The sequence below is a fragment of the Saccoglossus kowalevskii genome, chromosome 7 (genome assembly GCF_978046115.1).
Source record: "Saccoglossus kowalevskii chromosome 7, keSacKowa6.1, whole genome shotgun sequence".
NCBI lineage: Eukaryota > Metazoa > Hemichordata > Enteropneusta > Harrimaniidae > Saccoglossus > Saccoglossus kowalevskii.
In genome coordinates, this window is record NC_140647.1 from 10,358,803 (window position 1) to 10,385,265 (window position 26,463).

The 26,463-nt window shown below is 34.6% G+C and overlaps 2 protein-coding genes across 2 annotated transcripts; one reads left to right on the plus strand and one right to left on the minus strand.

Moving 5' to 3' along the window:
- Nucleotides 1-38: 38 nt before the first annotated feature.
- LOC100375057 (serine/threonine-protein kinase PLK1) lies at nucleotides 39-8,346 on the minus strand. The gene is made up of 12 exons (XM_002730907.4): nucleotides 8,068-8,346; nucleotides 7,310-7,417; nucleotides 6,934-7,050; nucleotides 6,315-6,532; nucleotides 5,679-5,774; nucleotides 4,771-5,084; nucleotides 2,955-3,071; nucleotides 2,744-2,839; nucleotides 2,440-2,593; nucleotides 2,182-2,311; nucleotides 1,566-1,682; nucleotides 39-1,351 (listed from the first exon to the last, which is right to left on the minus strand). The coding sequence occupies exons 1-12, from the start codon at nucleotides 8,173-8,175 to the stop codon at nucleotides 1,130-1,132; spliced, it is 1,797 nt and encodes a 598-aa protein (XP_002730953.1). The 5' UTR covers nucleotides 8,176-8,346; the 3' UTR covers nucleotides 39-1,129.
- Nucleotides 8,347-8,493: 147 nt separating this feature from the next.
- On the plus strand, nucleotides 8,494-26,259 carry LOC100375654 (PIN2/TERF1-interacting telomerase inhibitor 1-like). The gene is made up of 5 exons (XM_006811727.3): nucleotides 8,494-8,602; nucleotides 9,568-9,690; nucleotides 11,635-11,797; nucleotides 23,752-23,875; nucleotides 24,381-26,259. The coding sequence occupies exons 1-5, from the start codon at nucleotides 8,530-8,532 to the stop codon at nucleotides 25,080-25,082; spliced, it is 1,185 nt and encodes a 394-aa protein (XP_006811790.1). The 5' UTR covers nucleotides 8,494-8,529; the 3' UTR covers nucleotides 25,083-26,259.
- Nucleotides 26,260-26,463: the final 204 nt, after the last annotated feature.

Here is a 26,463-nt window from a genome sequence, read left to right on the forward strand (position 1 = left end):
CGATGCATGCTGAAATCATTTCGAACTTTACAAGTACATTTGTGTTTCTAAAGTTAGTATTTATTAAATGGTTCATTTTTATACAAAAATTGAAAAAATTTCACTTCAAATGCCCGCATTACAATATCAATTTCAAGATAAGACATGTACTGAAAAGGACAATGATTTATTTTTAAAAATAACACTTTATTTTTGATCAACGACTTGATCATGATTTTACAGTGGCATTTGAACCAAAATTGCTCTTATTTGTTATTCATGTGACAAAATATATTTTTTTTTTCTTCCATATTTCACAATAGAGCCACCCTAGATGACACCTAATAGCTGACACTAATTTGATTGTGCGGGATATTTCTGTCATTGCCTCGGAAGATTGTGTTGCTACATTTTTTTTCAAAACAATGGAAACTCCTAAGGATTCCACTTTACAGAACACGAAAGTGTAAAAAAAAAAAACCCAGATACAACACATTACAAAAAGAAAAAAAAAACTAATGAGCTATTTACAATACAAAAGTTTAAATACCATATGTACAATATACTGGCTACTCCGTTTCTTTTGTCTGCTTTTAACACAAAACATTCAAATTATTGATTTGTGTTTATAATTTTGTTTAAAAAACATGGTTGTTAAAGTATGTAAAACTGCAATTTAAGGACATTCCATTATTGCTTTAACAAATTATTGAAGCAGAAACTACACCTGAACAAGTCAAAGACAAAATTCAGTCTTGAATACATGTATGTTGTATCCAAAATTTAACGAGTTGAAATAAACCGCCTCTTGCATTAGCTGAAAATACACAATATACACCTAATTTGTCTTTATCTATTTTAAAAGATTTTGGGAAAAAGTAGGGTATATTTGCAAGCAATCTGAAGTAAATAATAAATTTGAAGCTTCCAGCCACACCCAGCTTTGTAAAAACAAACTAGAATTTTGTCACGTTAAAACATTGATTGTGTTTTCTTCATATGCATTGTGTTTGATCATTTTCACAAAACATGCTGTCAAAATTTGACTGCCGACAAACACGTTTTGGTTACATGAACAATTTCCAAGTAAAATATCCCAATTAAGTTACTACTATATGTAAATTGTCTATCAAGGAAATTGGATTGCTGCTCATGACGTGGATTTGACACGAGATGATCCCGATTTCGATGTTATCAGCCGTTCAACCATGACACGCGCATAGTCCAAACGGTTTGCCAACACCTTTGAGCAACCATGTTTCTCAAGAAGAGGTAGTCTGAATGTACGGAAGTTCTTTTTCTCATCAATAAACGTGACAGCCGACATCAGTGGGCAGATTATGATCTTGGTGTGATCTTGGAAGAAATTAACCTGTGAAGTAATAAAGTCAAACCATAAGAATATACCAAATCATACTAGCGTTAACTAGCAATAACCTCACCATATTAATTTACAAATCAAAATAATAATTTGCTTTTTCTTCGTTCATTATCTCACAAAATCAAAATGTCCAAAATGAACTAGAGGCGACATCTAACACCATGAGACTGTCTCTAAAGTATTTGCTCTAATCGACAAGATTTACCTGAAGTAAGCCATTGCTGAGATGCAAGATAATGGCACTACGTGTACGGAACCAGGCATTCAGAAATGGTAGGCGAATCATCTCATCACCATCTCTTGGGGTCATCTGAGCACCAGCCTAGATACAAATAATAAATAACTTTATGAGATATCTATATGACAGATATTGGTCAAAGTGGTGCTCATTTTATAGGAACAGCACACACCTGTTCGCATAAACATAATCACAAACACAAAATGAACACCGAGGGCAGTTGTCATTTTGGTACAATAGTGTTACACAACTAAACATACCGCATGCTCCTGAAAACACCAAGGTCTAAAAAAAAAGGCTTAGTGGCCTTACGTGCAAAATTTAGATTAAATGATTGACCACAGGTGAGAAATTATCACATGTAAATACACGTATTGTATAGTAGATGTCTCGTCTAACAGCACTATATGATGAAAAACAATTGTATAATCAAAGTAAACCTTGCTTGTGCTTCGGATCAAGTCAAACATGTATAGTTTGATTTAACATAGTACGGTATTGACCCAACCATGCTCATTCAGTGTAATATACTGCCTACTGTGGTGTTTAACCACTGGTCAAACCAATAATAAGACAAACTTGCCTTTGAAAGGTTTTCGTTCATGTAGTTACGGAAATATTTTAGGAGGGTCACTTTCTTAGTTAGTGTTTCTGGGAAGGTCTTCAGTTGATAGTAACTTTCGCCGCCATCCTTCTCAATATATTGGAGTGTACTGAAAAATAAATATGCAAAAGAAAAACAATGTGAGCTTCCTTGCCTTATGACCATGTGGATTGATGTGAAAAAAAAACCTTGAATGAGCTGCAGATGTGAGCAAAGAAATTAATCTGCAGTACTTACTCTCCATTTGCATAAAGTAGTAGTTTTGTTGAATCATTATATCTGACACCAACGCTATCATCACTCAACATATAGCCCAGACCGTATTTGTCTGAATAGTCAACCCATTTGCTAACCCAGTAAACTGGTACAGCGGCTGGATCCTCTGCTTCGTCTGGTGATAAACAAAATGGCTGTTAGTCATGTCCTCCCTTTTCATTCATGTTTATAATTACAAAAAATGAAAAAAAAATACTAAACCAGTATCTTCATGACAGAAAAACGCAAGACCCCTAACTTAACAAGAATTAAGAGAAAATCGTACCTTCATCTATCACTGCTTTGCTAGCAGGACCTGATTTAACAATTGTATTTAGTTGTGCCAGTAACTCTGACAAGTAACAGTCAGTTGGTTCTCCAGCTGTAGAAAAGTAATCATATAATGTATTGTTAATAATGTAAATGATATGACATGGTTGGATTTTGGTGAAATAAAAACATAATTAACATCGAAGCATCACTGATAAAACACTTACCACCATCTTCTGACCTGAGAACACCTCTCGACCCTTCTTCTTTTCCTTCACCATTCTTAGCGGCGAGTTTTCTTAATGCCTCTGATTCTTTCGTCAAACCATTGGTTGGGATGGCATCTAAAAAAAAAATTGTTATTCTGTATACAATAGTCTTAGAATGTTATTGATCACACCAATCAATGTGGTTCACTCAAATGGAAAGTTTATATCTTAAGTATGCCCACAGAATGCTTCATTGTTATAATTATCTAAATGCCCTGTTCTAGTTTGGTTGGAAGCCTTTGACATGTCAAGTAATGTCTGTACTGTAATAAATGCAATAGCTGCATTATTCACAAGATATTAACATCAGAAAAATTAGAGAGAAGGGGCCCTTAATCCATGATTTTTTCGACAATTACCATGTTCTATTTGTATACAAATTAATTGTTAATGCCATGTTATTTTACCAGGGAGAACACTGTAGTAAATAGCCGAATATTAGTCAGCAGTTCCACTAATTTGGTTGTGTATGAGTTTTCAGTGCCCTAGAGTCTCATCAAGTTACCTCAAATCAAATGAGCATCAAATGATGCAACTTTTAAATTTGATTTTTTGTCAAGTTACTCTAAATTGCAACTAAGGTTCGTCGGCTATACAAGTTAGACAAAGCACCTTGTAATTACTGGAGAGTCCTTCTCAAAAAAAAAATGTATCGGCGTCTGACCACAACATTTTATCTTGGCTCAGACTTACAGCTGTATTTTCAGTTTCTTATTTGAAGTATGTATAGTGAAATTAATTGGAATCAACAGTTAAAATGTTCATGAGTTACGAGTGTCAGAAAATGAGTGAATTATTTTTTTATCTGGAACGCCTAACATCAAACATGCAACGCTATTTCGAATCCAGTTTGGAACATGCTCAGCAACTAGCCTAGGAAGTATGAAATGTTCCATGTTTGCTTGGAAAGCTATGAACTCTTGTACAACAAATATAAATAAAAAAACAGTGGCTGTTCAAACATTCTTTAACTTGCTTCTTATCAAATTTTGATTAATTGAGTAGGCATGCATCAGTTTGACACGCGATTTGATGTACTGAAAATTTGATCATCAAGTCTACACAAATTGTTGTTTACGAACAACTTTCGACGTACATGTTCATCCTATTTTTTTTTTTAAACCAAGTCTACTGGCTTACAAGTGATAAGATAAATGTGATTAATTCACTGATATTTACTATACGGGGACAGCCACCATTAACACTGCTTGAAAATAGACAAGATCTTTTAGTTTCCTACAAATCAGGGGGGGGGGGGGTAAGTTCACGTTCTGCTTGGATAATATTACACCAACTGCTGATAAAATTTGACTACATTCGTTTTTACATGGAAAATCCCTTGTACACTAACACTTCATTACATGAAGAACATAGAACACTTTCCTCTGGGTATTTGAAACCTAAATCTCCATCTAACTGTAAGGCCGTCGCTGACTAGCTCCAGAAAATGAGATAACAGTCCCTTCGCTGTTTTAATAATGGAGCTAAAAAGAGGCGGTTTCATCCAGTAAAGGAACTTTTGATCATATAAACTCCAGTATTTATTATTTAGTTTTTCTTTGGTGTAGCCATGAAGATCCCTCCATCCTCTGTACTGTTTACAAAATCATTTATTTATATTCCACTACATAAGAAATTTGAAAACCAACTGCTTATCCAAAACCCAGGCAGTTAATCAATTCGCTGGCGAGTTTGCCAATTGGCTGCCCCAATACTTTTGAGACTTGCTGTGAAACATTGCCATCTCAAATTCAGTTAAGTAGAATATATTTACCTCCTGTGCCATTTTTCTCCAACAAGGGTTTTCTACTCGATGCCATTGGTTGGGCCACACTGAATCTAGGTGCTGTTGTGAGGCAAGATGTTGGTAACCTAGTTGGTAATGGACCGCATTTAAAAAACTCATCATCTAGCGCTTCTTGCATCGATGGTCGCTCAATGGGATTGCTTTGTAACATTTTCTGTATAAGTGACTTTGCAGGAGCAGATATTCTAGATGGGATGTAGTATTCATTCTTTTTAATACGGAGGTAGGTGTCTTTCAGGCAGGTTGTCTCAAACGGTGGTTTGCCGACTAATAATGTGTATCTGCAAAGAAAAATCAGCAGAAGGTACTTTATATTCAAGAATTAACTTTTTTAAATAGTCAAAGCACAGAAATGTACAATTTCCGAGTTTCCAATAGATTCTGAAGGATTATAAATAGACCAATATGTGACTTTGTTTTGACTAAGGATGAATAAACAGATATGCACAGACAAATCAATCATAAAAAGCAATAACAATAACATTTACAAAATTTTACTGTGACTAGGTTCTTGTTCTAAAGCCTCACTGATTACTTTGTGAATTACTGAGACCAACAAAACAAAAATTGACTATTTTCTGCGCACTGCGAGATCCTGCATTATGTGTGAAATCAAATGTTATAGCACAACAGTGGCGTCAAAACATCACAGGATTAACACGCTCATTAATGTGCTATACACATTCGATGATTATTTTGATGAAGTAAGGGTACCTACATTTCCCTCAACATTTAACGATAGAAAAAAACTAAATTAAAGTTCAAAATCAAGTCATTCAGTTTTTGTGGCAGAAATGTGCACAGTGAACGAAAAATCACCTATTAAGAATAAGAGCTTGAAAGTGATGAAAAATAAGCTTGATATTAAAACCTACAATATACAGCCTATCGACCACATATCCACTTCATAGCTGTGTCCTTTCTTATTGAGTACTTCAGGAGCAATGTAATTTGGTGTACCACACAAAGTTCTGAAAAAAACACAGATAAGAATGTATATATTATAATATATCATACATGTATAATGTTTCTGGAAAATTAAATTACCGATAATCACAACACATTGAACCAGTGACTTTCACCAAAACATGCACTTTAGTTTCAACAACAAAATGTAGTATAGCGTGGGCATGTGGCAAGTAATGGTTTATAAGGCCTCATCAGGATGAAAGTGTTGTTGATAGGTGCGATTATTCATAGACACTGACAGCATGAATGAATACAGACATGAATTCACTGCTCAACCCCGTACAATAATTATTGTAGAGTTCAAGCACACTGGAAGCTCAGTTGCATAAATTTGAATTTCTGATTAGTACTAAATAATTCTAAGATTCATGATCTAGTATTATTATAAATTTGTTAGCAAAGCAGACTTCCAATTTTTTTTTGAATGTCCACCTCGGGCATAAATGGATATTATTTGGCAGATATGTAACCCCCACCCCAATAATATTTATTGAATTAATCAAAAATTATTCATTTCATGCAAAAAGAAATAAACTACTTACTTTTTTCTTTCACCTTCGTAGTCTATTTTTGTTGCAAGGCCAAAATCACCAATTTTGATTTCCATCATATCATTAAGAAAGAGATTCCCTAACTTCATGTCCCTGTGTATAACCTTCTCCTTGTGAATGTAAATGGTAGCTAAAAGGATCTGACGCATAAAGTAACGGGCTTCTGGTTCGGTCACCGCTTTTCTCCTTTTGTGTAACTCCATGAGTGACTGATAAAAAGTAAAAAAAAAATACTGAGGATTTGCATTCCATCTCTGTGATTCAAGCAATGATTGATTAGTGGGGGATGATTATAATCACTTACAAAATAAATTGAATCAATTTCTCAAAAAATATACACACATTTACCATCTATTTTCTATGCAAAGCACATCTCTAATAGAAACACATGAAACAAAAATTGTAATTGTATATTACATGAGAATGACGCTTGAAAATATGTTCGCACTAGAGCTGGATAGAACAATCAGTAATGTATCAAATATAGGGACCAGTATAGTTGTTGGGCCCCTTGCCAAAATCAGTTGGGACAATCAGGTCAAAATTGTTAACAATGCGGTAACTGGCATTATAACTGTTTAGTGTAAATTGATTAAAAGAATTCTCTTACCCGCCTTCGACACAGTTCCAGTAAAACATAGACAAAATTGCTGTCTTCAAAGAATCCATGAAATCCAACAATATTGGGGTGAATCAGACTACGGTGAATTGCAATCTCCATTGTCATCTACAGAAAAGCAACACAGGTTTCCCAGTTATATTTTTTTTTAGTAACATGATGAATATTCTTACATTGGTAAATATAATTCCATCTCCATCTGATTGAAATATATTGAAATGCAATTATTTATGATAAATATAACATTCATGGTAAATAAAAACAAAACTTCATGTAATGATTATGCAAAATAATGCAACGTATGTTTTTATGCAGCTCTTTTTATTTATTTTGAATTCAACAACAGCCTTTAAAATGTTGTACTTACTTTGTCCTTCTGGTGTGGCTTGATTAACAATGCTTTTGGTACTATTTTGGCAGCGTAAATGTGGTTGTTTTCGACGTCTGTCATTTCGTAACATTTTGCAAATCCGCCCTGTGTGTATTAAATGATTACCATGTTACTTAATCCGAGTCTGGTGGTGATGCGACATTGGACCACGGTTACTCGTAACCGTGATTGGACGGATTATGTTATTGGAACGTTGTAGTGGAACAGTTGGAATTTTGGAAACCGAGCTACTTACTTATACGCTCATATACACACGTTATAGCCGTACATATTATCAACAGCTGATAAAATGAATTTTAAACGAAAAAAAACTTGCAAACAACGACCAGTAAACAGAAAACGTCTACGATATAATCGTCCACAGAAAGCCGGTGCGAAAATATTGAACAAAGACTTGGTAATTAATAATAAACGGCGAACCCCGTAACGGCCAGTACACGTTTAAAAAAGTAGAATACAAACAAAATTAAAAAATTAAACATTTTGTTAATATCAGTTTTGTTGGGTTGTTGATTGTATTGATATTGTATATAGTGAGGCGATTTAAAGAGGGAACCGTGAATCGTGACCCAACATGCAGAAATCTACAAACGTTTCCATGTTTACTTTTTATCAAGGTCGTGCATTTGCAAACATCTGGGACGTTTATAAACAGTAAATCACAACAAATGACAAACTGTTTGGAATAGTCATTGAAAAAACATCGAGGAATATTACATAAATGATCAATTTACCTTGCCGAGAAATCTACCTTTCATATAACGTTTGCTACTACTCGGGTCAATCACGATGTCCGGGATCTCCTTCATTCTTGGGTCGTCCGCCCGGTGTCTGCTCGACATTTTCGACTTTGTGTTCGCTCGAGCAGAAGAAGACTTTTTAAAACAAGATCCGAAAATGTGTTTTTCGGAAATGAATAAGCTGAGATTTCACAAATGTTGTCAAGCTTCACCAAAATGTATAGTTTCACTGAGACCAGATGCTGTACATTTCATGCAAGAATCCCGTTTGAAAAAGACGGTTCTTATTGGGCTCGATACTGATTGGTTGAGCTTGCAGGAAAAACCTGTCATCTGATTGGTTTGTGGCGGCAATTTAAAAATTCTAATGCCCAAATATAGATATCACGCCGATCACGATAACTCACGAGATCTCGATTTAGGTCAAAGGTAAGGTCAGTTTTTACAACAAGAAATATGTCGATGTTGGCTAATCCTAAATATCGACAAAAATGGTCGTCGGATCCAAGAAATACGAATTGGAGTAATGGTAAGATGTTGTTTTATTCTAATTATTTAGAATGTCGAGGTGGATCACTTCGTCCTGTCCCCAAAACAGGAAATTATAATCGGTGACCGTGTCAGTTTTTAAAATGACGGAACACACGTGTTTCGAAAACAACCTCATAGTGAAATATTATTAGCGCACTACTCATATCTATCGACAGTATTTGATTGAGTTTTTAAAAATTATATTTTTCAGAAAATCCATACAATGCATTTGTAAGGTCAATGGCAAATCAAATCAAATTTGTAACATAATCTACATATTGCAAAACAACACATGAATATTTTTTTTTAAAACACGATATCTCTGTAACAAACTATCACAATATAACATTTTAAATCTATAGTTAGAGGGGGGGGGGTCACTCACGCACAGTTTAGTACTTAATATGACAATAGAACAGTAGAATTCAATGGTCTGCTTTTCGCAAGGGACTTAAAAACAGTCTCGACAAACTGTAGTTTAGTTTAGTTCAGTAAAGCATAACATAAAATATTATTGTATAGTTTATGCAACTGTCTATGATATATATTTACTATGAGATAGAAGCTTATACATGTCAATACACATGTACCATCATCGTTTTCAATAAATTTCGTGCATCATGAACTTCTCCGAGGCCAGATAGCTAGTTTTGGTAAATTACAGACAAAGTTCTACATCTGTTAAACAGTGTTTGCAAAAACAGAATATCTGGAAGTGTGGAAATTAAATAATCTGGTTGCCAGAGGATCTGCTCCCAAGGGTAAGGGGGTTATGGCAATGGCATGAGGGTGCTGTCCCCCTGTTCGCTTGTTTAAAAAAATCCCTGAGCATGTGTGTACAAAGCAATAAAGATATATTCAAACCTAGTTTTTAGAAGTAGTATGCCATAGTTCATTTACTCTCAAAGATTTTTTTTTAATTTGATTATCCTGAAAACTAATGTCTTTTTTTCTGTCTGTTAGATTCTAGTAAATTTGGTCAGCGTATGTTGGAAAGAATGGGATGGGAGCACGGGAAAGGTCTTGGTGTCAATGAAGATGGGAATACTTCACATGTCAAAGTATCAAAAAAGGATGATACATTCGGTGAGTTATCATTGTCGTTGAATTCCTACCCCAGACCATTCGTCCCGGTGTTATCGCTATCGCCACACAAGACTCCAGCTTGTCTCCTATACAATTTGACTGCGCACATCCAGAAAGTAGATGTAGCTGTGATTGGTGGAATACTAATGAGTTGAGTGTCAATCAAACGCCCACGCTATCTTTAGTAAACAAAGTAACGTGACACGCGCCATTTTAGTTTTGATTAGTTCATCGGATCGGAGTGTCGGTGTTCACCATCCATAAATCAAATCAAAATGATTTCTAAGGAAATTGTCGCGTCAGCAGTGGACAGTGTCTTAAAACACATCGATGGCATCAACTCTATCAAAGAAGAACAATTGTCCGCAATTGAAGCTATATGTAACAGGAAAGATACTGTCGCTTTTTTGCCGACTGGTTTCGGAAAATCGCTTATTTTCCAAATTCTTCCACTTGTCATCAAAGAACTAGGGTTAGATCCAAACCCTTTCGTTCACAGGTTGGGAGATATTAGAATGACTGACAATTTCACGCCACTGTTTTACATTATTGGCGGATTTGTCTGCGCTATCAATCTTTCTCTTACAAACTAGACATAGATGAGACGATTTCCATAAGTTATCCCTCCTGCTTTTCCTGGCTTGAATAAATTCACACACGACTTTAACTGTCCACAAACTCGAAGACTACACGAACACAGTCTACAATAGTCGTCCGCAACAATATGTATGTATTTCTTCGGTGTACTGATGCACGAATGCACCGTGACACGGTGTTTCTCGGGTGTCGCCATCGTTGAGAATGCCGCCGGCGCAATTTTTCACCCAACTCGCGATTCTGTTTTGCAACATTTTATCAATATTCCCTTTGACAAAATCGCCGACAAAAGCACCGCTTTGCTGATCTTTTGTTCTATAATTCTTAATGCAAACACCGACCCTAGTAGTAATTAGTAACGTCGCCTAGTACATATGAACGGTCGTCATTGCAAATCGAACATCCTTTTGAAATTTGGACGTCGGGCAGGCGATTTCAAGGCACCGCACTTAAATATTAGCAACATATTTTTCTGAGCGGTTGTTTATTCTCTTTCAAACGAGACATAAATGTGACGACATAGTCGATCCCTTATCCACGGCTAAGAATGCCGCAATGTTTCGTTCGTTTTGCAACATGCCAAAAATCGTCGAAAAAAACACCACTTCGACGGAAGCTTGCGTAATAAGGGGGTTAAAACAAGAAAACAAATGCCATGTTTAATACATATCGACCTGTTTTACTTGCGAAAGATAACGGAACATGAACTCGTTTCGTGCGACCTCGGAACCCGAAGGAACACACCAACAACGTTGAATTTACCCGCTATCTTCCAAATATGGTATATTAATTTATTCAGTTGTTTATTTAGAGTGACGTCCGCGGTCGAATGCGATTGGCTATCGATGTCAGTGCAAAGGTCATATGAATATTAAAATTAAGTGGGCGGAAGGAAAATTGTATAGGAGACAAGCTGGAGTCTCGTGTGGCGATAGCGATAACACCGGGACGAATGGTCTGGGGTATTGAATTCCATACCAGGAATTGAAATCAGGTGTTGCATCAGACTCATCACTGAATCCCACGAATTATTTACTTAATTTGCATAATAATGGAACTTGCTACATAGATGTTTTAGATAATCTATAGGCCTGATTAGTTTGTTGTTGCAGTATGTGCATATTATCTAATGCGCATACATTTTTAATATTTTTACCTCAAAATATCTCAAAAACCACTCAGATCAGATTAAAATGAAACTTGGGATATGCTCTGAAGCAATCATCAGATGTGATTAGTTGAAATCATTGCATATTAATTTCCAGATTTGCGTAATCAATTGTCTTATATCTCAACAGCAGGTAAGAAATACACTAGTGAATCAGCATAAATTATATTTTTTTTTAGGACTAGGTGCAAACTACAAGACCGATGAAAACTGGATTGCTCACCAAGACGATTTTAACTCTTTGCTTGCCAACCTCAACGATAACCATGGAACCACTGAAGAGCCAAAAATAGTTTCGACAAGTTTAGAAGAGCGATCAAAGTTGTCCAAAAAAAGAGTTCAGTAAGTACCACCAAGTTGGTTGTCATGGATATATATCAACATAAATTGGTCTATCCAGACAATGACAATATCATTACATGTATTTGGTCATCCAGTGTTTTCACCAGACATGACACTTAAAACATTTGTCTCATGGTTTAATTTCTCATGAAACAAATAGTCTCACAAAAATGTAAGAAAATACAAGTGACAATTCTTAAGTGTAGAACAAAATTCAAACATAATAAATATTTGAGTACACTGTCTCCAATATAAGGGGTACAAAATACTTCATTACTGTCTTTTGTTTCCACATGGATGGGTAATTGTCTTGTAATTTCCATAAGCTGATGGAACAATTCTAACCAACATATTAATTCCTGGTGAAAACATTTGTCATCTCTTATTTTTTTTTTTTATTTGAAAAAATATCTTTATGAATACTAAATGTATACTGGCACTTTGGGTTTTTGTAGTAAAGAGTAAAGAGAAAATGATATACAATAATTTTTATATTTTTAGTTCCGCTGTCGACTTTGTCGAGCGGAGCTTATCATATGAGTGATTGTCCGTCGTCGTCGTCGTCCGTGTCAATGTTTTACTTTTTCGACTTCTTCTTGAAAACTACAAGCCTGAATGCTTTGATACTTGGTGTATATGTACCTTGGGTAGACCTCTCTCAGATTTGTTCATTTCATGATGATATCTTCAATTCTCTAATTTTGGTGAATATTTTTGTCATTTTTAGTAAAAAGTGATATTTTCGACTTCTTGTTGAAAACCGCAAGTGCAATTGCTTTGATATTACATATATAGGTACTACATGTGAACCTCTCTCAGATTTGTTCATTTTGTAATGATATCTTTAATTCTCTAATTTTGGTGAATATTTTTGTCATTTTTGGTAAAAAGTGATATTTTCGACTTCTTGTTGAAAACCGCAAGTCCAATTGCTTTGATATTTACATATATAGGTACTACATGTCGACCTCTCTCAGATTTGTTCATTTTGTAATGATATCTTCAATTCTCTAATTTTGGTGAATATTTTTGTAATTTTTGGTAAAAAGTGATATTTTCGACCTCTTGTTGAAAACCGCAAGTCCAATTGCTTTGATATTACATATATAGGTACTACATGTGGACCTCTCTCAGATTTGTTCATTTTGTAATGATATCTTTAATTCTCTAATTTTGGTGAATATTTTTGTAATTTTTGGTAAAAAGTGATATTTTCGACTTCTTGTTGAAAACCGCAAGTCCAATTGCTTTGATATTACATATATAGGTACTACATGTGGACCTCTCTCAGATTTGTTCATTTTGTAATGATATCTTTAATTCTCTAATTTCGGTGAATATTTTTGTAATTTTTGGTAAAAAGTGATATTTTCGACTTCTTGTTGAAAACCGCAAGTCCAATTGCTTTGATATTACATATATAGGTACTACATGTGGACCTCTCTCAGATTTGTTCATTTCATGATGATATCTTTAATTCTCTAATTTTGATGAATATTTTTGTAATTTTTGGTAAAAAGTGATATTTTCGACTTCTTGTTGAAAACCGCAAGTCCAATTGCTTTGATATATTATACATATAGGTACTACATGTGGACCTCTCTCAGATTTGTTCATTTTCTAATGATATCTTCTGTTCTTTAATTGCCATGTGCATTGCTAACAGCGGAGCTATCTCAGCCGATAGGCTGCTTGTTTAAAGACTCATCACAAAGCTTTGCGTTTTCTTATGGGCATATGCAGTGGGGAAGCAAGGGTAGATAGCTGGTACAGGTTACAGTAGATGAAAAAAAAAAAAAGACATTTTGCGGATTAAAAGCACTAATAGTCCGTCGGACCATTGATTTTATAGATAAAAAATAATAAATGTGTCTGCATATAACAATTTAATCTAAAAATAGTCCTGATATTCGTAGTCTCAAAACTGAGTTTATTACGTGGAACGTAGTGACGTCCTTTGTTTTCTTATGCAGACTGTAATTGGTCAATAATATAGCACACGGAAACATCAATGATGTCAGCCTACTTTGTGCGTGACAGCAATACAATGAATCCTGCACGCGCAAACATTATTTGTGTACAGCAGCCATGAGTAACAGTTTGTTAGCTCCGCTGTCGACTTTGTCGAGCGGAGCTTATCATATGAGTGATTGTCCGTCGTCGTCGTCCGTGTCAATGTTTTACTTTTTCGACTTCTTCTTGAAAACTACAAGCCTAAATGCTTTGATACTTGGTGTATATGTACCTTGGGTAGACCTCTCTTAGGTTTGTTCATTTCATGTTGATATCTTTAATTCTCTAATTTTGGTGAATATTTTTGTCATTTTTGGTAAAAACTGATATTTTCGACTTCTTGTTAAAAACCGCAAGTGCAATTGCTTTGATATTACATCTATAGGTACTACATGTGGACCTCTCTCAGATTTGTTAATTTTGTAATGATATCTTTAATTCTTTAATTTTGGTGAATATTTTTGTCATTTTTGGTAAAAACTGATATTTTCGACTTCTTGTTAAAAACCGCAAGTCCAATTGCTTTGATACTACATATATAGATACTACATGTGGACCTCTCTCAGATTTGTTCATTTCGTGATGATATCTTCAATTCTCTAATTTTGGTGAATATTTTTGTCATTTTTGGTAAAAACTGATATTTTCGACTTCTTGTTAAAAACCGCAAGTGCAAATGCTTTGATATTACATATATAGGTACTACATGTGGACCTCTCTCAGATTTGTTCATTTTGTAATGATATCTTTAATTCTCTAATTTTGGTGAATATTTTTGTCATTTTTTGGTGAAAAGTGATATTTTCGACTTCTTGTTAAAAACCGCAAGTCCAATTGCTTTGATACTACATATATAGGTACTACATGTGGACCTCTCTCAGATTTGTTTATTTCGTGATGATATCTTTAATTCTCTAATTTTGGTGAATATTTTTGTCATTTTTGGTAAAAAGTGATATTTTTGACTTTTTGTTAAAAACCGCAAGTCCCATTGCTTTGATATTACATATATAGGTACTACATGTGGACCTCTCTCAGATTTGTTCATTTTGTGATGATATCTTCAATTCTCTAATTTTGGTGAATATTTTTGTCATTTTTGGTAAAAAGTGATATTTTCGACTTCTTGTTAAAAACCGCAAGTCCGATTGCTTTGATATTACATATATAGGTACTACATGTGGACCTTTCTCAGATTTGTTCGTTTTGTGATGATATCTTCAATTCTCTAATTAATTTATTTTGGTGAATATTTTTGTAATTTTTGGTAAAAAGTGATATTTTCGACTTCTTGTTAAAAACTGTAAGTCCGATTGCTTTGATACTATTCATATTGTTCATTTTCTAATGATGTCTTCAGTTCTTTAATTGAAATGTGCATTGCTAACAGCGGAGCTATCTCAGCCGATAGGCTGCTTGTTTGATTTTGGGTTTAGTCAAACTAAAAAATCTAAAGGGAGTGATGACCATGAGACAGAAGAAGTTCCGTCTAAAAAACAGAAGTACAATGTGACATCAAGTCATAGTGAACCAGAGAAACTCGCGAACTTGACGAAGGACAAGAAATATGATCGTGAAAAACATGTTCGGATTTTCAAGTCACATTGGACAACTGAATTTCCTTGGGTACGCTACGATGAAGTTACGGATACTATGTTCTGTGAATATTGCCGAAACTATCCGCTGTCATCTGATAAGTCAAGTGCCTTAGTGAAATTAACGACTAATTTGAAACTCGATCCGCTACGATCTCACGATGTCACCAACGAACACTTATCCTGTAGCCGACAGTTCTTGAGAGATAAAGATAGCCGAGCAGCAACGCCAGTGTCACAGGAAAATGTATTTGAAATTCTTCACGCGAATGGGTAAAGAAAACCAAGACCAAATGAGATATTTATTCAACACCACATATACGGTCGCCAAAGCGGGAAACCCTTTTTGACTCCCATGTGAAGCACATAATGGGAGTCTTTGCAGTTAGTGTGTGTGGGGGGGGGGGGGGGGTGTATGGGTGTGTGTATGTGTGTCCGACTGTTCCACTGCTATCTCAAGAACCATACATCAGTTTTTGATGAAACTTGATGCATAGATGCTCTGGGCCAATGTGCAGATTTGATTAGGTTTTGATAAAAATCCATGCTCGTTAATTACCTAATTTGCATGATAATTAGCTAATTTTTAGCTGTTCTATGACTGTTCCACTGATATCTAAAGAACCACTCATTGGATTTTGATGAAACTTGGTACATAGATTCTCTGAACATATGCGCAGATTTGATTAATTTTTGGTGAAAATCCGTGCATATTAATTACCTAATTTGCATGATAATTAGCTAATTTTTAGCGGTTCCATGACTGTTCCACTGATATCTAAACTAACCACTCATTGGATTTTGATGAAACTTTGTACATAGATGCTCTGAACTAATGCTAGGTTTTGATTAGTTTTTGGTAATAATCCGTGGATACTAATTACCTAATTTGCATAATGATTATTCAATTTTCGGTTTTTCTACTGATATCTCAAGTACTAATCATCACATTTCAATGAAACTTGGTACATAGATGTCATATGACACTGCACAGACCTGATAGTTTTTATGGTAATATCAGTACATATTAATTACCTAATTTGCATAATTAATTAATTTTCAGCATTTGATATAAGTAGTGAGGATTACATTTCAATGAAACTTGGTACTTACATACTCAAGGACTATGCAGAGATTGATTGTTTCCGATAAATATTTGTGCATATTAATCACCCAATTTGCATAATTAGTTAATTTTCAGCTTTTCCACAGGTATCTCAAGTACTAATCATCGCATTTCAATGAAACTTGGTACATAGATCCTTTAGGATTATGCAGAGACCTGATTAGTTTTAGGGTAAATAATTGTGCATATTAATTACCTAATTTGCATAATTAATTTTCAGCTTTTCTACTGATATCTAAAGTACTAATCACATTTCAATGAATCTAGTATTATGCAGAGACCCAATTGGTTTTCGGTAAATATTTGTGCATATTAATCACCTAATTTGCATAATTAACCAATTTTAAGCTTTCACACTGATATCTAAAGTACTATTTATTCCATTTCAATGAAACTTAGTACAAAGATGCTCTAGGACATTGTACAAATTTAATTAGTTTGGGGTAAAAATCTGTTCATATTAATTCCCTAATAAGCATAATAATTCATAATTTTTTTGGTTCTAATCACATTTCAATTAAACTTGGAAACATAGATTTTCTGTTACATTGCGCAGACCTCATTAGTTTTACACTCAAATCTGTTCATATTAATTTTCTGATTTGCATAATTAGTTTTCAAGCTAAGTAATTTCGAATTATATTTAATGCGTCTCCAATACTCTCAGCACATGGGAGTTCTTTCTAAGCTTTCTTTGATTCTGACTTCTAGTTTATTTGTGCTATTCAAAAGAAAAATGGATTAAAGCTCTGAGAAAATTATGTTAAATTATGTTATGAAAATGAAATGTGCGCTGATTAAACCTCTGCTCAAGAAAGCATCGTTGGATTCAAACATGCTGAAAAATTATCGACCGATTTCTAATTTGTCTTTTATATCTAAAGTCCTTGAACGTGTCGTTGCATCCAGAGTGAAACAACATTTAGAGAATTATTCGTTGTATGAAGAGTTTCAATCAGCGTATCGGACCGCACATAGCACTGAAACGGCTCTTTTGCGGGTCGCTAACGATGTACTATGCAGTATTGATAATTCTAAGAATTCAGTTGCTCTCGTACTTTTGGATCTTTCAGCCGCTTTTGATACTGTGAATCACAGGATTCTCATCGATAGGTTGAGATCAAATTTTGGTTTAAATGGTCTCATCATCAAATGGTTTGAGTCGTATTTGAGTAACCGCATTCAAAAAGTGAAAATTGGAAATGTATTTTCTGATATGACGTCTATATTAGAAACCGGTGTTCCACAGGGCTCCGTCTTAGGGCCATTATTGTTCTCAATGTACATGCGTCCATTGGGCGAGTTATTGCGACGTCACGGCGTAAAATATCATTTTTTTTACGCCGATGACACACAGATTTATTTATCGGTTTCTGAAGATGATCAAATTCGCGCCCGGGTGATACTTCAGACATGTATTCAAGACGTTAGCGATTGGATGTCTTGTAATTTCCTACTTTTGAATGTGTCGAAAACTGAATTTGTGTGCATGTCGTCTCGGAGATTCTCACAAGACTCGTGTCCTTTGTCTAGTATCGCAATTGGTGAAGAATTGGTTAGTGCTTCGTCAAGTGCTAGAAACTTAGGTGTCTTGTTTGATTCGCAGCTATCTATGGAAACACACATTTCTACTATTTGTAGATCTGGATATTCCCATCTAAGAAATATTAATCGTATTCGTAAATCATTATCCCAATCTGATACTGAAAAGTTGGTACATGCATTCATATCTTCTCGCTTAGACAGCTGTAATTCATTATTGTCTGGTCTCCCTGTAACTAAGATAAAACCTCTTATTCGTGTACAAAATGCAGCAGCCCGCCTTGTCACTCGTGCTCGAAAATATGACCACATTACAGACATTTTTATTAAACTTCATTGGTTACCAGTTGTACAAAGAATCAATTTCAAATTACTTTTACTAGTGTATAAATCTTTGTATGGTTTTGCCCCAAATTATCTATGTGAATTAATCGAATTTTATGTACCTAGTCGTAGTTTAAGATCTGAATCAAAGTTTCTTATTAAAACTCGTCAGGTGTGTAGTAAAAAGTCCAAGGTGTTATACAAAGACCGTGCTTTTGAAAATTTAGGTCCTAAACTTTTTAATGAATTACCTCTGTCTGTTCGTTCTAGTCCTTCAGTAGACATTTTTAAATCCAGACTGAAAACGCACTTATTTAAATGTGCTTTTAATATTTGACTGATTGTTTATTGTATCAGCGCCTTTGATCTTCATATGTTGGAATTGTTGCGCTTAATTAAATAAAGTTATTATTATTATTAATAGTCATGGCTGTACAGAATTTATGGAACACATTCCTTCAACATTATGAAAGGACATTTCCCAAGAAATCAAGACAGTAAATTTTATCAGTGTTCTTGGGACGGTAGTACCGACAAGTCAACTATTGAACAGGAAATTACCTATGTACGTTATGTTGGGCCACGTACCAAGTTACCTGTCATCCGCGAGGTTGCGATTACATCGGTAGAAAATGACACATCACAGGGGGTTTTTGATGCTTTGACGAATGTATTATCAAGTGTTGATTTAAATTTGGACGATCTCAACCCTGATAGGGAGAAAAAAAACATCTCTTATATCATCAAACTTTTATGGTGCATCAAACTTTTATGGGAAAGAAGACGGGTGTCGTCACAAAAATAAAAGACGTTGTCCCGTCATCTATTGGTATTCATTGTGTGGCGCACAAGGTAGAATTGGCGATTTTGGACGCTTGTAAAACTGTGAAACAAATATCAGACTTCGAGGCCACGTTAAAGGGGATATTTCATTTTTGACTCCCATGTGCGAAGCACAAAATGGGAGTCTTTGCAGTTAGTGTGTCTGTATGTGTGTATGTGTGTCCGACTGTTCCACTGCTATCTCAAGAACCATACATCGGTTTTTGATGAAACTTGGTGCATAGATGCTCTGGGCCAATGCGCAGATTTGATTAGGTTTTGGTAAAAATCCATGCTCGTTAATTACCTAATTTGCATGATAATTAGCTATTTTTTAGCTGTTCTATGACTGTTCCACTGATATCTAAAGAACCACTCATTGGATTTTGATGAAACTTGGTACATAGATGCTCTGAACATATGCGCAGATTTGATTAATTTTTGGTAAAAATCCGTGCATATTAATTACCTAATTTGCATGATAATTAGCTATTTTTTAGTGGTTCCATGACTGTTCCACTGATATCTAAACAACTACTCATTGGATTTTGATGAAACTTGGTACATAGATGCTCTGAACTAATGCTAGGTTTTGATTAGTTTTTGGTAATAATCCGTGGATACTAATTACCTAATTTGCATAATGATTAGTCAATTTTCGGTTTTTCCACTGATATCTCAAGTACTAATCATCACATTTCAATGAAACTTGGTACATAGATGTCATACGACACTGCACAGACCTGATAGTTTTTATGGTAATATCAGTACATATTAATTACCTAATTTGCATAATTAATTAATTTTCAGCATTTGATATAAGTAGTTAGCATTACATTTCAATGAAACTTGGTACTTACATACTCAAGGACTATGCAGAGATTGATTGTTTTCGATAAATATTTGTGCATATTAATCACCTAATTTGCATAATTAGTTAATTTTCAGCTTTTCCACGGGTATCTCAAGTACTAATCATCGCATTTCAATGAAACTTGGTACATAGATCCTTTAGGACTATGCAGAGACCTGATTAGTTTTAGGGTAAATAATTGTGCATATTAATTACCTAATTTGCATAATTAACCAACTTTCACACTGATATCTCAGGTACTATACATCACATATCAATGAATGTACATGGATGCTGTAGGACAATAGACAGACCTGAATAATTGTGGGTTAAAATCTGTACATATTAATTACCTAATTTGCATAATTAACCAATTTTAAGCTTTCACACTGATATCTAAAGTACTGTAAAAACTCCAAAAATGCGACCGGTTTTAAATAATTGGTGTTAGAAATGTGACGTGTTTTTAGAGTCAAAATTAAGGTGCATTTTCGGACGGTCGAATTTTTCAGAATAGAAATCAGCAAATGAAAAAAATGGGGATGATAGACAGTGTGCTTCATTAGTTTTTAAAAAATGCAATGTCCGTCAATTGACGTAAACTTCCTCATGTTTCACGGTAAAAGCAAAGGTCGTGGCCGAGTTGTAACTCAAAATCTAAACAAAGTCATCAATCAGTGAGTATTATGACAAGCAAAACAAAACATCAAGACGCGGAGAAGAAGTCAGCACAAAACTAATAGGTCAAAAGACAAAGCTGTCTCGCACTACCTAGGAAAACTTGCGAATGTTCGAAGTACAGGTACCCATTGGACAAAAGATACATGGAAGTTTAGCAAACTATCTCCCCGACCCAGTGCAATGTATCCGGTTAGAATCAAAGCTCACGTATTTGAGGGACCAAATTCTGCCGTAAATTCGCGCTTGGATTAAAAAATAAAATGGGATTTAAGAAAATAAAATGGGACTTTTAAGGTGTATTTTGGCGTCATTTTTCGAACATTTCAATCAATCCTGCCGGCTAAAATAGAGTAAGTTTTACCGTAGTCCACAGTGATAGAGGGACTGTGCGTAGTCATTGACGTCTGTCTATTCAAGAGTACACGTGTATGATTTTTATCGTGACTAGCGTGAGCGGGTAAGCTTCCTTTCGAGAATGAGCTGTTATCACTGTGAACAATGTTAAATTATTCTTCAGATGACCAGTTTATTTTTTAAAAACAACTAATTTTTTTATTTAAAAAAAATCATGCCGTTTTCGCATCAAAATCCAAGCCAAAATATCGTACTACAACATCAATCTCTTCCGCATTGCGTTCAATAACATTAACATATTTAAATAAGCTATGGTAATTTGAACACGTTGGCATCATCCAGCTTTTTGATTGGTTAATTAGCGATTTGACCTATTTGACCTAAGAGAACATGGCGGATATCCTACAGCATCAAACGTTTATACGAGACCGGAATCATTCGCTTACGATGAAACTAAGTTGACTTTTATTTGTATTTCATAACCATTCAACAAATTTATTTTGTGTACATTATTATAATCATTACTGAGTACAGTAATAATCAACAATTCAGAAACGCAGCATGCCGAGATTTTTGTGTTCGTTTTTATTTGAAACTTCGTTTATTTAGAATATATTTTCGTTACCAATAAAATAAAAATCTCTCAGTCAATCAGAAACCCGGATTCATGCCTTCGAGGAAGGTCCCGTTTGAACGCTCACACCGTTTTTTTTTTTCGTTTTGGGGAAAACTAAAACTGGTCGCAATTTTCGAATAAGAATGAGTCGGCAATTTTTAGTGGAGTCGAAAATTTGGAGGTAAATAAAACACCGAAACCCGGCAAATAAATAGGCGATCGAATTTTTAGAGGGGTCGAAATTTTGGAGTTTTCACGGTACTAATTATTCCATTTCAATGAAACTTAGTACAAAGATGCTCTAGGACAATGTACAAACCTAATTAGTTTGGGGTAAAAATCTGTTCATATTAATTCCCTAATAAGCATAATAATTCATAATTTTTTGGTTCTAATCACATTTCAATTAAACTTGAAGACATAGATTTTCTGTTACATTGCGCAGACCTCATTAGTTTTACACTCAAATCTGGTCATATTAATTTTCTGATTTGCATAATTAGTTTTCAGCTAAGTAATTTCGAATTATATTTAATGTGTCTCCAATACTCTCAGCACATGGGAGTTCTTTCTAAGCTTTCTTTGATTACCACTATTCTCCGAAACGTCGACCTGAACTTAAGGAGATTGCCAATATATTTGAGATTGATTTAGCACATTTCTCGTCAGTCAAACAAGTTCGCTGGTTGGCAAGTAAAGAACGCGCAGTGAAGTCATTAGCGGTAAATATAGTAACAGTTGTAAAACACTTTCATACTGCTGGTAATCGAGCCGATGATGCAAACCACGCAATGGGTTATTTAAAGGCGATTAGATCGTCATCTTTCCTGAAGATGCTCTATTTTTTGTTATATTTTCTTCCAATTATTGCAAATTTGTCAAGGGTATTTCAGCAAGACACGTTAGTTGTTGAACTCTCTGATAAAATTGAACAAACTATTATGAAGTTAAATGCTCTGAAAACTGTTCCTGGTACGAGTATGAAACATTTTATTGACTGCTATGAACCATAAACTTTGGAGATATTGAAATTAAAGGTATTTTATTACCAGCTGAATATAATACACCAGTTTTTGAAAAACTGATTGACATACCACTAAATATATAAACAACAGATTTATTGAACTTAATGAACCACCATTTAAACAGTTGTTGTGCCTGAACTTTCATCAGTGGCCTATGGATAAACAAGAATTGGCTACATATGGCAATGAAGATATTCATGAACTCATGAACAATACAGTAGTCAAGTCATATTTCAGTGAATCAGAAAAAGAGACAATAATTAATGATTGGTTAAACTTGAAGTTTTATTGCAAAACACACAGGTCAAAGACACTTTTAGATGTATACTCAATAATCATACAGAGTGCAAATGATGTTATTAGTGCACCAGTTAAGAAATTATTGGAATATATGTTGACAGTATCACCTAGTACTAGTGCTTGTGAGAGAGGTATTTCTAAAGTGAATGTTATAAAAACTGAACTCAGAACTAGACTAAATCATAACAATTTTCAGAACCAATTATTTGTTATGTCTGAAGGACCAGATTTAGCTGATTATAATCCTGACCCAGCAATTGTTGACTGGTTGTTATCTTCATCAACTTCAAGGCATATATCAGGACATAAGTTATCTCATCCTAAAACTGATGAACATGCTCCATTACCTGAGATTGTATCAGAAAAGTAACTTACTCATGTACATGTATATGTATTAAAAATGAAAGATGCTGTTAAAAAATAAAAAATAATGTTAAAACATCATTTCAGGACCAGTGACAATTTTCTTATCACTAGTCCAGGACCAGTGGGAAAATTCCATATTCTTCAACCCATGGATCATGAGATCAATATCTTTTTAAATACCAGACGCAATTTGTTATTTGTGTCCCAAATAATGAATTTCAATGTTATGGCATCTGAAAATCTTTTAACTACTTTGTGCGAAACAAACTAACCAAATATGGGTGCAGGTAATTTAATAATTTCATTAGTTATCTAACCAATATCTCTCTCCTGGCAGCTACATGAAGTTTACCAGAGGAAAGGATCTTAGTGTCTACAGTAGAACAGACCTGGCTTGTATTATGGGAACAAAAACTGGTGAATCAAAGCCCCAGTCAAATAGTCCCCAGCGTCCATCAGAGGTAAGCTATGAAGTGTTTAGGCCTGTGAATTTGGTTCATTCTGAATGTAAATTGGCCTTGCTCTAATCACTGTAGACAACACTACGTTTTAATAATTTGTGTATATTGCCAAGCAATCACTTCTTGTGTTAGCAGCTTAGTGGTTAGCATGTCCGTCCATCATCAGAGAGATTGTGGGTATGGCTCCCATGTGAAACAAAGTACACGTCGGTACCCTCTTGTCAGTGTCGAGAATATTGCATCGGAGGGGACATTAATCTATTGATGTGTTGTTCCTGTTCTCAATGCAAATGAAAAACCACAGTATCCTTGTCACTACAACTAGCAGATTGCTGTGGGGTGACTGGAACTTAATTCGTTCCAGATCTATAATTGGGTTTGTCCATGATCTGCATAATAAATGAATAAAAATTACTTGTTGTTGATTTTGTAGTCATCTCACTTTGAATGCCAATATCAATGACAGGGATTGTTATTCACAGTGACTTATTTCCTTTTTACATAGACTGAGAGTTCTGACAGTGACAGTGCAAATTCTTCGACTGATCATGGTATAGTGACAGTCACAAGTTCACAGAGTTTACAGGAGTATTTTGCTCAGAAAATGGCAGCATTGAAAGAAAAACAAAATGCTACATTGGATCCATTGACGGGCGGGGAATTTGCTACTGAGGTAAATATGGCTGCTATGGCATCTGATAGTGATGACTGTATATGGATTGGCAAGAAAGATGAAAAGAAAAAGAGGGTGAAAAAATCCAAAAACAACAAAATAGCCAATAATACCGTGGATCATGGGAGAGAAGATTTAAAAAACATTGATGAGGTAGTCAGAAAATCAAAGAAAAAGAAAAGAGCTAAAGAAGAAAAAAATGATGACACTAAACGTGATGAGCTGGAAAGGAGAGACAGGAAAAAGAAACGGAAATTGAATAGAGAAGAAGGCCGGGTTCTGGATAATGAAAATATTATAGATGAAATTGCAAGTAAGAAAAAGAAGAAAATAAAACAAATTGATGAACAGAACAGTAGCGATTGTGATGAAAGTCATCAGAAAGAAAGTGGTTTAATCATTGTTGAGAAAAGTAAAAAGAAGAAAAACAAAAATTTAGATACTGCTCATGTTCTTGATAGAACTCAACTCAATTCAGATGAAATTAAAATTAAAAAAAGCAAAAAAAAGAAAAGCAAGAGAGAGAAAAGATGATGTGTAAATAATTTGAATGAATAAATTTAAACCATAGTCATTAAACTAATTATAATATTGTCCCGTATAAGGAAGTGAATTGAAAATGTATTCGGAATAAATTACTTCATTACATTTGTAATGAAATCTGTGACATAATTACCAGAACTGAATAAAGTATGAAATCTTTATTTTAACAGTAAAAACATGCGTTTTATTCTGTTATCTTATAACCTGCAAGATGGAGATATGTTATTGTTTCTTGTCTTATTTCATTTTGCAAACACCCGCAACCCATCACTGCCATACTCTGTCGTACCCCCAAACGGCAACAATAACAGCTAGGTTACCGACTGTGTTGCTAAGGATGTCTTGCAATAGTTGCGAGATTGGGTTGAACTGATATCAAAGGGAGTCGTCAAAATAACACTGAGTGACATGTATAATGTGACTGCTGCTGGTGGGCATTCTTTTCCACTCTCAATACTACCTGTATTGTAGTTGGTTGTGATGCAGGAGTTGTATATAAAAATGTTGTGTTCATTTCAAAGGGTGATTTGCAAGTTACCCATTTCAATACTAGAGAAATTGTATTCTCTCAAAACAAGTTTGTATTGCACTTCCTGTATTTATTCGAATGGCAAATCAAAAGTAGTTTGATTTAACCATTCCAATCATGTAGCGATCTTGGTACCTCTCGGCAAACTAGTTGGCTGTTTTGGTATTTAAAACAATATGGTGGGAACAGCAATTCACAGTGCCAGTCTAGGACAAGTAATATAGAATCAATTCATGAAAATGATGAAATTAAAATGTTTGAACTTTGCTGGAATGCTACTATATGCTGCTCTCCAGACTAGAAATGTTGCACCCCAATAACTGTAGGACGGTTTGACAAAAAAAATGTATATATATATATATATATACATATACATATATATACAAAATACAAGCAATTAGTTCGAGCATATTGTCTTTCTCATATGGCAATGTTCACCATGGTGTTATCTTGAAGACTTGTGGAACATGTGACCCAAAATAAACCGCATGTGCAACAATTGTTTCATTTTCTTTCAAGCACAATGTATCATGATTGTGGTTAACCTTTTCACCACCAGACTTTCTCAGCCAATTTTTTCTGCATTTTTTTCTTATATTCTTCAATATTTCTAGAAATAAACCATAATTTTGAAGCCAACAGGCATAATTTGAGTCAATTTTCAGCTTTTACTCAGAAAATTTGGCTGTTTTGTCCCTGGGCCAGTCTTCTGAAGGTAAGTGGGACTATTTTGTGAATTGTTGATGAAAATGTTCAGAATTTTGCTGAATGAGCAAAATATATTTTTCCCTTGCCCTGGTGTTTGTATGTGTACTCAACATGACGAACCAAATTGTATCATTG